This window comes from Aquarana catesbeiana, linkage group LG04 (genome assembly GCF_042186555.1).
Source record: "Aquarana catesbeiana isolate 2022-GZ linkage group LG04, ASM4218655v1, whole genome shotgun sequence".
NCBI classification, from domain to species: Eukaryota; Metazoa; Chordata; class Amphibia; order Anura; family Ranidae; genus Aquarana; species Aquarana catesbeiana.
Genome location: NC_133327.1, coordinates 669,454,917 through 669,469,059, shown reverse-complemented (window position 1 = coordinate 669,469,059; position 14,143 = coordinate 669,454,917). Strand labels below are relative to the sequence as shown.

At 46.4% G+C, this 14,143-nt stretch overlaps 1 protein-coding gene across 1 annotated transcript; it reads right to left on the bottom strand.

The window, feature by feature from the left end:
* Positions 1-506: 506 nt before the first annotated feature.
* On the bottom strand, positions 507-10,135 carry LOC141140981 (prolyl-tRNA synthetase associated domain-containing protein 1-like). Its single transcript, XM_073628596.1, has 2 exons — positions 9,998-10,135; positions 507-1,052 (listed from the first exon to the last, which is right to left on the bottom strand). Exons 1-2 carry the CDS (start codon positions 10,076-10,078, stop codon positions 621-623), a joined length of 513 nt encoding a protein of 170 aa, XP_073484697.1. The 5' UTR covers positions 10,079-10,135; the 3' UTR covers positions 507-620.
* Between the last annotated feature and the right edge of the window lie 4,008 nt (positions 10,136-14,143).

Here is a 14,143-nt window from a genome sequence, read left to right as displayed (position 1 = left end):
CTGATTTTAAGGGGGAGGCTCTCTGGGGAACCTAATGTAAGGGGGGCTCTCTGGGGACCCTGATGCAAGGGGGGGGCTCTCTGGGGATATACACACACACACACACACGTATATTACTGTATATACATGTGTATGCCAGCCCAAGCGTATGACTTTCTTTACTACGCTGCTATGGGCTCTAGCCCCAGATCTTTTGTAGACCTAGAAACGTCCCTGGCTGCTATAGTGATTGCCCCAAGCCGAGCAACTGCCCTGCTGCATTGTGAACATGGGAGGTCGCCTTCTGGGCACAGGCTCCATTCAGTGACCGCTTTGAATTTATCAAAGAATGTAAAGCATTCTCTGATTGGACAAGGTGGGTCGGTGATGTCATGTTCTCCATCTAGTTCAATCCGAGAATGCTTTGCATTAATTTAAAAAAAATGCAAAGCATTCACTGATTGGTGCCTGTATGGTATAGGTGTTCTTCCATTGGTCCAACTATGTAAAAATATCCATACTTAGAATTCTTTTTGAAAGGAACGTAAAGTAATACCGATTCCCATATTTATTATCACTGTATTCTTTCTCCTTCTTTCCCCCTGTAGAGTTAGTCTGTAACATGAAATATTGCTTTCATTCTAGTCCTCAAACTGTATTATGAGAGGATCGTGTCCAGTTTTTTTCAAGAAGGTCATAAATTCATCCGGAGTAATGCCCATGGTCGCCGAGTTGGTCATAGGATGGAAATAAACTCTCTCATGACCACCTTCTAAAAATTTGGAATCCAGGACAAACTTGACTTCTCCTTTGACATCACAGAAGAGGGAAAGTGGGGTGGCACAGCCCTGGCCTACTTTCAGTTTCTCAAGCATGGAAGCTTCATCCGCAAAGCGGAGATTCCCGCTGCCGACGCTGAGCTTCTTCGCCAGGTCGTTCAGATTGACTTGCCGATCGTGGAGAACCGTCACCAGAAAGAGCCCTTTCTTCTTCTTGTCTTTCAAGAAAAGGTTTTTACTGTGTGCCCCGGACAAGTGCTGCACATGAGGCATCATTTCCTCCACGGTGAACACCTGCAAGAAAGAACTCTTTTAAGGGCAATGTAGGACTGTGAACATAGGACATGTCATATCCACTCCAAGCTGACCACATGTTAAATTTTGACTGTACAACCTCCTTTAGATATACCGGCCATATAGTTCAGGGGTAGGTAAACTTGGTGGTGAAACTACGAATCCCATCCTAGCTCTGGGAGTCATACTGTTAGCCTTGCAATGCCTCCTGGGATTTGTATCTGCACAACAGTTGGAGGGTCAAGGTTGTCTACCCTTGACATAGTGAAAGGGCCAGTCTTCATACAAATTAAATGGACTGTTTATGCTGACCTTCACTCTACATCACCCCCACCCCCAGAAAAACCCTTGCAATAATTCTCATGTCTAGAATAGCCTTCCCCAACCAGAGTTCCTAGGATTCCTATCAAGGTTGCTAGGGGTTCCTTGAACATTGAGCCATTTCTGCCTCTCAGATAAGCTGAGCCACCAACGTAAGGAGCATTCTTCCCTCTATTATGCCAACGTTCCCTAATTATAAGCAGGGGTTCCCTGAGACTGGGAAGTTATTTCAAGGGTTCCTCCATATTAAAAAGGTTATGAAAGGCCGATGTAGAGCAGTAGTCTCCAAACTGCGGTCCGTGGGCCGGATGTGGCCCTTTTCTTGCTTTTATCTGGCCCTTAGAGCACCATGCCATCCACAGATACCAATGATGGGGCACCATTCCTCCCACAGACACCAATGATGGGGCACCATTGCTCCCACAGACACCAATGATGGGGCACCATTCCTCCCACAGACACCCACCATTCTTTCCACAGACACCGATGATGTGGCACCATTCCTCCCACAGACACCGATGATGGGGCACCATTCCTCCCACAGACACCGATGATGGGGTACCATTCCTCCCACAGACACCGATGATGGGGCACCATTCCTCCCACAGACACCGATGATGGGGCACCATTCCTCTCACAGACACCAATGATAGGTCACTATTTCTCCCATAGACACCAATGATGCCGTACCATTAATCCCACAGACACCAATGATGGGTCACCGTTCCTCCCACAGACACTGATGATGGATCACCATTCCTCCCACAGACACCGATGACGGGGCACCATTCCTCCCACAGACACCGATGACGGGGCACCATTCCTCCCACAGACACTGATGATGGGTCACCATTCCTCCCACAGACACCGATGACGGGGCACCATTCCTCCCACAGACACCGATGACGGGGCACCATTCCTCCCACAGACACCAATGATGGGGCACCATTCCTCCCACAGACACCAATGATGGGGCATCATTCCTCCCACAGACACAAATGATGGGGCACTGTTTGTTCTCACCGACACAACAGCATTTTCTAATCCCACTAGCCACAGTCTGGCCCCTCTAAAGACGCAAGTACAGTAAACTGGCGCTTTGCTCTGAAAGTTTGGAGACCCCTTGTTGTAGAGGAACATTTTAGCAGAGAGGAGGGCGCGATTAAAGTGTAGTAAAAAAACACATTCATAGGTGGTGAAAAGACAAATGGCAACTCACATTAACAGCTAAAAACACTGGTTCATCAAAAGATAAGGGCCTATGGTGGAAGTCCTCAGCACAGCAGGGCGCCTGGGTCCTCCTCTCTGCTAATCTGTTACCTCTTCAAGAGGTGCTGCACCAAGTATCTGAGGCCAGCAAGAAGTCACCCAAAATGTTCTAAATGGACTTGTTGCTGAACTCATATTTATCTGTGTACATACGACACTCGTGACATATTTCTTTCTATCACATTGTAGAGGAACCCCTACTAAAATCAACTCATTGGAGGTCACTGGCAAACATGGCTCCTTACAGTTGTGGTCAGAATTCTCCCCTAACAGACATCTAAAAAGATCATTGGTGTCATGCAGCTTGCTCTGCCAAGTGGCCCCAGAAGTATGCAGGCACCATCCAATGGGAGGTCAATCAGCCAAAGCTCAAGGGACCCTTAACAACCTCTGAAGGAACCCTAGTTGAGAAAAGCTGCTCTACATACTTCCTAATGAACATATACAGTGCCTAAAAAAAGTATTCATACCCCTTGAAATGTTCCACGTTTTGTCATGTTACAACCAAAAACCTAAATGTATTTATTGGGTTTTCTATGTGATAGACCAACACAAAGTGGCACATAATTGTGAAGTGGAAGGAAAATGATAAATGGTTTTCAAAACTGTTTGCAAATAAATATCTGAAAAGTGTGGCGTGCTTTTGTATTCAGCCCCCTTTACTTTGATACCCCTAATAAAAATCTAGTGGAACCAATTGCCTGCAGAAGTCACATAATTAGTAAATAGAGTCCACCTGTGTGTAATTTAATCTCAGTATAAATATAGCTGTTCTGTGAAGCCCTCAGAGGTTTGTTAGACCCCTTTCACACTGGGGTGTTTTTCAGGTGTTTTAGCGCTAAAAATAGCTCTCATGCCACCCCAGTGTGAAAGCCCTTCTTTCACACTGGGGCAGTGCGCTTGCAGGATGTTAAAAAAAGTCCTGCAAGCAGCTTCTTTGGGGCGGTGTGGGAGAGCTCCCAAAATGCCCCTGCCCATTGAAATTATTTGGCAGCGCTTTCTGAAGCGCCTACAAAGCGATTTGGCAGCGCCGTAACATGGCGCTTTTAACCTTTTCTTTGGCTGCTAGCGGGGGTTAAAAGCACCCGCTAGCAGCCGAAAAGTGCCGCTAAAACTAGCTAACGCGGCCGCGCTACCATGTGGGAGGGGCCTTAGAGAACCTTCGTGAAAAAAACAGCATCATGAAGGCCAAGGAACACACCAGGCAGGTCAGGGATAAAGTTGTGGAGAAGTTTAAAGCAGGGTTAGGTTATAAAAAAAATATCCCAAACTTTGAACATCTCACAGAGCTCTGTTCAATCCATCATCTGAAAACGGAAAGAGTATGGCACAACTGCAAACCCACCAAGACATGGCCGCCCACCTAAACTGAGAGGCCGGGCAAGGAGAGCATTAATCAGAGAAGCAGCCAAGAGGCCCATGGTAACTCTGGAGGAGCTGCAGAGATCCACAGCTCAAGTGGGAGAATCTGTCCACAGGACAGTGGCAGAATTTCCAGGGTCGCAACAGTCGCACTTGCGACGGGGCCCGGCATTCCGCCACTGTGGGGGGGGGGCAGTGGGGTTGTTATTCACACACAGCTCTGAGTGGAGATCGATGTCTGGCATGGAACAGTAGCACAGAGACACAGGCGGCATTAACGTTCTATTTGCCGTCCGTTCTCTCTGGCAGGGGATGAGAGAGGACACACAGCTGATCTCACGGCTCCCTCTCCCCCCCCTCCCCTGTGTGCTCTGCGGGAAATGTGAGCTCTTTAGCTTCACACTTGACTGCCCGCGGAGCACACAGGAGAGGGAGGGGGGAGAAGGGTGAGCAGATCAGCTGTGTGTCCTCTCTCATCCCCTGCCAGAGAGGACGGACGGGCAAATAGAACGTTAATGCCGCCTGTGTCTCTGTGCTACTATTCCATGACAGACATCGATCTCCGCTCAGAGCCGTGCTGTCCTGAGAAGGCAGACGGCACTGATGGAAATTAATAGCAGGGACTGATGAGCACTGATAGGAGGCACTGATGGGCACTGATAGAAGGCACTGATGAGCACTGATAGAAGGCAGTGATTGGCACTGATAGAAGGCACTGATGAGCACTGATAGAAGGCACTGATGATGACTGATAGAAGGCACTGATTGAAGGCACTGATGGGCACTGATAGAAGGCACTAATGGGCACTAATAGGAGGCACTGATGGGCACTGATAGGAGGAATTTATGGGCACCAATGAGAACTGATGGGCACTGATAGAAGGCACTAATGGGCACTGATAGAAGGCACTAATGGGCACTGATAGGAGACACTGATAAAAGGCACTGATGGGAGGCACTAATGGTCACTGATAGAAGGCACTGATGAGCACTGATAGGCCACATTGATGAGCACTGATAGGCAGCACTGATAGAAGGCACTAATGTGCACTGATAGGCTGCACTGATAGGTGGTACTGATGGGCACTTAAGAACACTGATAGGCAGAACTCGGGCAGTATTGATGGGCTTTGATGGGCAGAATTGAAGAGTACTGATAGGTGGCACTGATGAATGCTGTTAGGCGGCATTAATGAGCACTGATAGGTGGTGCTGATAGGCAGAATTGATGGACACTAATAGGCGGCATTAATGAGCACTGATAGGTAACACTTGTAGGTGGAGGTAATGGGCACTGATAGGCAGCACTGATGAGCACTGATAGATGGCACTGATGATTGGGGCACTGATTATCAGTGTAAACAATTTACTGACATTCTTGACAGTTAATGGCAGTCCTTTCCTCACACAAACACAGCATGGGAGGAAAGGGCTGTGGATAACTGGCAGGTCTGTTTACACGTGATCAGCTGATCACATGGTAAAGGGCCGATGTGATTGCGCTGGATGCATGTCCCTGGGGTCATGCAGGAAGCATGGTTTTAGGAGGATGTCCATGGACACCCTCCCAAAATTGGAAGCCCGGGGCTCGGATGGAAGGGGGGCCCATCATGGTTTCTTGCACCGGGGCCCTGAAGGTTCTAGTTACGCCTCTGCCACAGGACAACTATTAGTCGTGTTCTCCACAAATCTGGCCTTTATGGAAGAGTGGCAAGAAGAAAGACATTGGTGAAAGAAAGTCATAAGAAGTCCCGTTTTCAGTTTGTGAGAAGCCATGTGGGGGACACAGCAAACATGTGGAAGAAGGTGATCTGGTCAGATAAGACCAAAAATGAACTTTTTGACCTAAAAACAAAACTCTATGTGTGGCGGAAAACTAACACTGCACATCACCCTGAACACACCATCCCCACCGTGAAACATGGTGGTGGCAGCATCATGTTGTGGGGATGCTTTTCTTCAGCAGGGACAGGAAAACTGGTCAGAGTTGATGGGAAGATGGATGGAGCCAAATACAGGGCAATCTTAGAAGAAAACCTGTTGGAGTCGGCAAAAGACTTGAGACTGGGATGGAGGTTCACCTTCCAGCAGGACAACGACCCCAAACATACAGCCAGAGCTACAATGAAATGGTTTAGATCAAAGCATATTCATGTGTTAGAATGTCCCAGTCAAAGTCCAGACCTAAATCTAATTGAGAATCTGTGGCAAGACTTGAAAATTGCTGATCACAGACGCTCTCCATCCAATCTGACAGAGCTTGAGATATTTTGCAAAGAAGAATGGGCAAAAATGTCCCTCTCTAGATGTGCAAAGCTGGTAGAGACATCCCCAAAAAGACTTGGAGCTGTAATTGTAGTGAAAGGCGGTTCTACAAAGTATTGACTCCGGGGGGCGGAATACAAATGTACCCCACACTTTTCACATGTTTATTTGTACAACATTTTGAAAATCATTTATCATTTTCCTTCCACTTCACAATTATGTGCCACTTTGTGTTGGTCCATCACATAAAATCCCAATAAAATACATTTACGTTTTTTGGTTGTAACATGACAAAATGTGGAAAATTTCAAGGGGTGTGAATACTTTTTCAAGGCACTGTAGAAGATTTGTGCAGATTTAGAATAGGTACATCACAATGTGGATTTTTTATGCCCATGAAGGGCAAAGATACACTCACCAAGGTGATTGGTGTTTTTCTCCACTTGACCAATGCCAGTCACCGCAAGGGAAAACAGTGTGCCCTGTTCACATTGCAATGCTGCTTTTAAGTGGGTTGTGGTGAGTTGCAAGAAAAATGCAGACATACGACATCTTTCCACAACACACCAGAGCGCACTTTAACCACTTCAGCCCCGGAAGATTTTACCCCCTTCCTGACCAGAGCACTTTTCGCGATTCGGCACTGCGTCCCTTTAGCTGACGATTGCGCGGTCGTGCGACGTTGCACCCAAACAAAATTGACGTCTTTTTCTCCCACAAACAGAGCTTTCTTTTGGTGGTATTTGATCGTCTCTGCGGTTTTTATTTTTTGCGCTATAAACAAAAAAAGAGCGACAATTTTGAAAAAAAAAGCAATTATTTTTTACTTTTTACTAAATAAATATCCCCCAAAAATATATAAAAAATAATAATTTTTTCCTCAGGTTTAGGCCGATATGTATTCTTCTACATATTTTTGGTAAAAAAGAAAAAAAAAAATCACAATAAGCGTATATTGATTGGTTTGCGCAAAAGTTATAGCGTCTACAAAATAGGGGATAGATTTATTGCATTTTTATTAATAATTTTTTATTTTATTAGTAATGGCGGCGATCTGCGATTTTTATTGCGACTGCGACATTATGGCGGACACATCGGACACTTTTGACACTATTTTGGGACCATTGTCATCTATACAGCGATCATTGCTATAAAAATTCACTGATTGCTGTGTAAATGACACAGGCAGGGAAGGGGTTAAACACTAGGGGGCGATCAAGGGGTTGAGTGTGTCCTAGGGAGTGATTCTAACTGTAGGGGGGAGGGGCTACAACACACATGACAGCGATCACCGCTCCTGATGACAGAGTGGTGATCTCTGTCATGTCACAAGGCAGAATGGGGAAGTGCCTTGTTTACATAGGCATCTCCCCATTCTTCCGCTCCGTGACACAATCGCAGGCACCCGGCGGACATCGAGTGCACAGGACCCGCGGTCACGGAGCACACATCGGGTACGCGTACCCACAATGCCGCATCTTAAAGGGGACGTAGCTGTACGCCCATTTTCCCAGCCGTGCCATTGTGCCGAAGGGGGTTAAAGTAGTTTTAAAGGCAGAAGGTTTTTTGCTTTAATGCATTCTATGCATCCCCCCCCCCTATACTTACCTGAGCCCCATCTCGATCCAGCAATGTGCACAAGAGCAGATGCTCTCTCCCTCCTCATTGGCTCAGAGACAGCAGCGGGAGCCATTGGTTCCTGCTGCTGTCAATCACAGCCAGTGAGGAGGGAGCAGGGGCGGGCCGAGCCAAGCTGTGCGTGTCAATGAACACAAATAGCTGGTTTAGGATGGAGCCTGCACGAGTGCCCCCATAGCAAATGGGCCAGGAGCACCGAGAAGAGGCAAAGCATCGTCCATCCAACCATTGCATAAAGCAGGCAAGTATGGCATGTTTATTTATTTTTTACATTTTTTTAAAATTTTTTAAAATACTTTGCGGTACGATTTGTATCAATACAAAAAAAAACCAAAAACGCACTGCAAAGAATCACATGTGATTTGAACAGGAATGCAGAGCGATTCCTGTCCGAAGGGCATGCGATTTCCCCACTGCAACTGTGTGTGTTTGTGTAATAAAAGGGAAAAGCGCCACCTAGTGGGCAGTTTAAAACATTTTTTAGAGCTCACAGTACATCTGGTTACATGCAAAATAATCTACATAGGTGTCCCGGTCCGCCGATGGTAGCAAATCAGGACCCGCTGGAGGTGCTCCCAGGGCTGGAGGAGAAGTTCCGGGACCCTGTGGGTATAGGACGGAAGTGATGTCAGCTTGGGGGGCGGACCACCTCTACATCTTCTCCAGCCCTGTGAGCACCTCCAGCGGCCTGTGCGTGCAAACCTCTATGTACAGTGAGTTCTAACATTTTTTAAACTGCCCACTAGATGGCGCTTTAACCCCTTTCTTTGCACAGACGCAGTAGCGGTGGGGAAAACTACATGCGATTCGGACAGGAATCGCACCACATTCCCGTTCAAATCGCATGTGATCCTTTGCAGTGCAATTTCCGCTCATTCATTTTGTATTGGTGCAAATCGCACCGTAAAGTATCGGGAGCATTTGGGCGAGTACGGATACTCATGCAAATGCTTGGTATTGGCACCATTACCCATATCGGTGCATCCCTAATAGTAATGATAATAAATAATAATGGTAATATAATCATGATAATAATGAAGGTAATATAATAAAGATAATATATTAATAATGATAATAATAATGGGACTATAATAACAATGTTAATATACAGTAATTATGATAATAATAATAACCATGGTAATATAATAACAATGATAATATAATAATGATAATATAATAATGGAATAAAATAATGATAATATAATATATTAATGGTAATATAATTATGATAATAATAATCATAGTAATATAACAATGATAATATTAATGGTAATGATGATAATATAATAACAATAATCATGGTAATAAAATTATGATAATATAATAATCATGGTAATATAATAATTATAATTTTAATAGTAATAATGATAATATAATAATGGTAATATAATTATGATAATAAAATAATAATAACAAAAAAAAGGAAATATAATAATAGAAACATAATAATGGTAATATATTAATAATATTAATGATAATATAATAATAATGATGGTAATATAATAATGATAATAATAATGGAAATATATTTATGATAATATAATAATAATAATAATAATAATAGCAATAAAATTATTATCAATTAATGATAATATGTATAGTAATGTAATGATAATATTAATGGTAATAATAATAATGGAATATAATAATGATAATATAATAATGGTAATATAGCGATAATATAATAATGGAAATATATTAATGATAATATAATAATATTAATAATAATGGCAATATAATTATGATTATATGTATAGTAATGTAATGATAATATTAATGGTAATAATGATAATAATGGAATATAATATAATAATAATGATAATATAATGATGAAAATATAGTAATATAATGACAATATAATGATAATAATAATATAATAATAAACAGGTAATGAAGGGATATATAGAATCTGGTACTAAACGGGTTAATTTCACTTCCTTTTTTCCTCTGGTTTACATTGGAGTCTCTGCAGCGCCGCCTGGTGGTCAGTCCCGGTGAGAACACGTGGCACTCCGCACACGCTGCTATTCCCAAACATAGAAGAAGCGGCCCCGCCCCCCGCAGGGTGACACCCCGTCCTTCTCACCCACCTCAGGGTGCTCCACACACACCGGCTGGATGCCCAGCTCCTGGAGGTATTCCTGCAGATCATCCCGCAGACTGGCGGACATACTTCCTCTCCACCGGCTTCTCCTTTCCAATAACTGGGCGTGGTCAGAAATGAAATCACTTTTTTTTTTTTCGTCAGTAAACTTTATTATACATGAACAGATAACAAGAAATAAAATCATGAAGGAAATTTGCTGGGGGAATTATAGTGTTACTCAGACACATACGGGTCAAGCTGGCCACACATTGTACAATATGATTGCACGGTCTCCTTTAGCCTCGCCATACAAATTTCCAGTGTGACTTTAGGCATAGTTGCCAACATTGCAAAAAAAAAAATTTGGGACACTTTTTTTGCATGTAGGCGGAGCCTTGCTATAATTAGGGGGCGTGGCATTCTTTTGTAGGTGGGGCATACTATAATAGAAAAATGCGGCGCGCGAAGTGCACTGTGGTGAAAAATGGGCGTGGTTTGAGCGGAATAGTGGGCATGTCTTAAATGGGCGTGGCTCGGAAGGGGTGTGGTATGAGATGAATGAGGGATGGAGGGAGAAAGAAAGAAAGAAAGAGGGATGGAGGGACAGCAGGCCCAGATCCTACACAACAGCAGAAATCTGTGTATTCTAGAAAGTTTAACAATCAGCAGATAAAGATACTCTAAACACCTGGTGTTGGTGCTTCAATCATCCCGACACCATGGTTGTTATGGTGTCAGGATGATTGAAGTGCATTATTTCTATTATTACATTGTAATATAGAATGAAATTATTTAACTCACCATAATGCAGAATCAGTGGGAACCCTGAGCGTGTCACCTGCCACGTTGCCTGCCACCAGATGCCATAAGGTGTCCCCAGCGGAGTCCCCCCTTACATCAGGCATTGCCAGCAGAGTCCCCCCTTACATCAGACATTGCAGCGGAGTCCCCCCTTACATCAGGTATTGCCAGCAGAGTCCCCCCTCACATCAGACATTGCAGCGGAGTCCCCCCTTACAACAGACATTGCCAGCAGAGTCCCCCCTTACATCAGACATTGCAGCGGAGTCCCCCCTTACATCAGGTATTGCCAGCAGAGTCCCCCCTCACATCAGACATTGCAGCAGAGTCCCCCCTTACATCAGACATTGCAGCGGAGTCCCCCCTTACATCAGACATTGCAGCAGAGTCCCCCCTTACATCAGACATTGCAGCGGAGTCCCCCCTTACATCAGACATTGCCAGCAGAGTCCTGTCTTTACACCAGGCATCCCCCAATGGAGCCCCCCCTTTCCTTACAGATCAGGCATTCCCAGCAGTGCCGAATGGGACAAAATAGCCGGGTGGCTGCCAATAGCAATTGAGCTGCGGCGCCGCCCACCCCCGCCCCTTCCCACACCAGGTCACAGACAGACGGCAGCGGGGCGGGAGGTGGGCGCTGCCACAGCTCAAAATCTATTGGCAGTCACCCGGCCATTACTACATAGTAATTTGGCCTCCGGGAAAATGGCGGCCGGTGGAGACATTGTCTCCGTCGGCCACAGACCTCTAGCGGCGGGCGGCGGCGGCGAAAAGAAAAAAAAAAAAAATCGGTAAAATAGGAATTTCCCGGGACAATGGCTAAATCCAGGAAAGGGGGCTAAATCCCGGGAATGTCCCGGGAAATTTGTGACAGTTGGCAAGTATGCTTTAGGCCTTGTTCACATATGACAGAGTACACGCGTGTGAGGGCCGTGTTTATCTGCATAGAGAAGGAAGGGTGTTCTGTGCATCTTGTACAGGAAGCCCAATTCATGTGAATCGGAACACAGCGGCGGCTCCCAATGTGACATCCATGTGGGTGTGTCTCCGAACGCATACAGGGCGATTTCAGGGACACGCAACAGAAACTGCACAGCCGTCCAATAAGGAGCAGCGGCTGCATCCCAACTGGTGTCAATAGGACTAGCTGTAGGGGGATGCATAGAAGACATGTACACCCCATGTGGGCGTACACCAGACTTCCCAACCGGGAAAAATGCATTTCAGGGAGGTGGGCATGGCTTAAACCATGCTACATATTGGGCGTGGCTTAAATGAGGTGTGGTTTAGTATGTGCAGGAGAGGAGTGCGGAGTGTATGGAGGTGGGTAGTATGTACAGGAGAGGAGTGCGGAGTGTATGGAGGTGGGTAGGATGTACAGGAGAGGAGTGCGGAGTGTATGGAGGTGAGTAGTATGTGTAGGAGAGGAGTGCAGAGTGTATGGAGGTGAGTCGTATGTACAGGAGGGGAGTGCGGAGTGTATGGAGGTGGGTGGTATGTGCAGGAGAGGAGTGCGGAGTGTATGGAGGTGGGTAGTATGTACAGGAGAGGAGTGCGGAGTGTATGGAGGTGGGTAGGATGTACAGGTGTGGAGTGCAGAGTGTATCAAGGTGGGTAGTATGTGCAGGAGAGGAGTGCGGAGTGTATGGAGGTGCGGAGTGTATGGAGGTGGGTGGTATGTGCAGGAGAGGAGTGTGGAGTGTATGGAGGTGGGTAGTATGTGCAGGAGAGGAGTGCGGAGTGTATGGAGGTGCGGAGTGTATGGAGGTGGGTAGTATGTGCAGGAGAGGAGTGTGGAGTGTATGGAGGTGGGTAGTATGTGCAGGAGAGGAGTGCGGAGTGTATGGAGGTAGGTAGTATGTGCAGGAGAGGAGTGCGGAGTGTATGGAGGTGGGTAGTATGTACAGGAGAGGAGTGCAGAGTGTATGGAGGTGGGTAGGATGTGCAGGAGAGGAGTGTGCAGTGTATGGAGGTGGGTAGTATGTGAGGAGTGCGGAGTGTATGGAGGTGGGTAGTATGTGCAGGAAAGGAGTGCGGAGTGTATGGAGGTGGGTAGTATGTACAGGAGAGGAGTGCGGAGTGTATGGAGGTGGGTAGTATGTGCAGGAGAGGAGTGCGGAGTGTATTTAGTTGGGTAGTATGTACAGGAGAGGAGTGCGGAGTGTATGGAGGTGGGTAGGATTAACAGGAGAGGAGTGTGGAGTTTATGGAGGTGGGTAGGATGTGCAGGAGAGGAGTGTGCAGTGTATGGAGGTGGGTGGTATGTGCAGGAGAGGAGTGCGGAGTGTATGGAGGTGGGTAGTATGTGCAGGAGAGGAGTGCGGAGTGTATGGAGGTGGGTAGTATGTACAGGAGAGGAGTGCGGAGTGTATGGAGGTGGGTAGTATGTACAGGAGAGGAGTGCAGAGTGTATGGAGGTGGATAGGATGTTCAGGAGAGGAGTGTGCAGTGTATGGAGGTGGGTAGTATGTGAGGAGTGCGGAGTGTTTGGAGGTGGGTAGTATGTGCAGGAGAGGAGTGCGGAGTGTATTTAATTGGGTAGTATGTACAGGAGAGGAGTGCGGAGTGTATGGAGGTGGGTAGGATGTGCAGGAGAGGAGTGTGCAGTGTATGGAGGTGGGTGGTATGTGCAGGAGAGGAGTGCGGAGTGTATGGAGGTGGGTAGTATGTGCAGGAGAGGAGTGCGGAGTGTATGGAGGTGGGTAGTATGTACAGGAGAGGAGTGCGGAGTGTATGGAGGTGGATAGTATGTACAGGAGAGGAGTGCGGAGTGTATGGAGGTGGGTAGTATGTGCAGGAGAGGAGTGCGGAGTGTATTTAATTGGGTAGTATGTACAGGAGAGGAGTGCGGAGTGTATGGAGGTGGGTAGGATTAACAGGAGAGGAGTGTGGAGTTTATGGAGGTGGGTAGGATGTGCAGGAGAGGAGTGTGCAGTGTATGGAGGTGGGTGGTATGTGCAGGAGAGGAGTGCGGAGTGTATGGAGGTGGGTAGTATGTGCAGGAGAGGAGTGCGGAGTGTATGGAGGTGGGTAGTATGTACAGGAGAGGAGTGCGGAGTGTATGGAGGTGGGTAGTATGTACAGGAGAGGAGTGCAGAGTGTATGGAGGTGGATAGGATGTTCAGGAGAGGAGTGTGCAGTGTATGGAGGTGGGTAGTATGTGAGGAGTGCGGAGTGTTTGGAGGTGGGTAGTATGTGCAGGAGAGGAGTGCGGAGTGTATGGAGGTGGGTAGTATGTACAGGAGAGGAGTGCAGAGTGTATGGAGGTGGGTAGTACGTGCAGGAGAGGAGTGCGGAGTGTATGGAGGTGGGTAGTATGTGCAGGAGAGGAGTGCGGAGAGTATGGAGG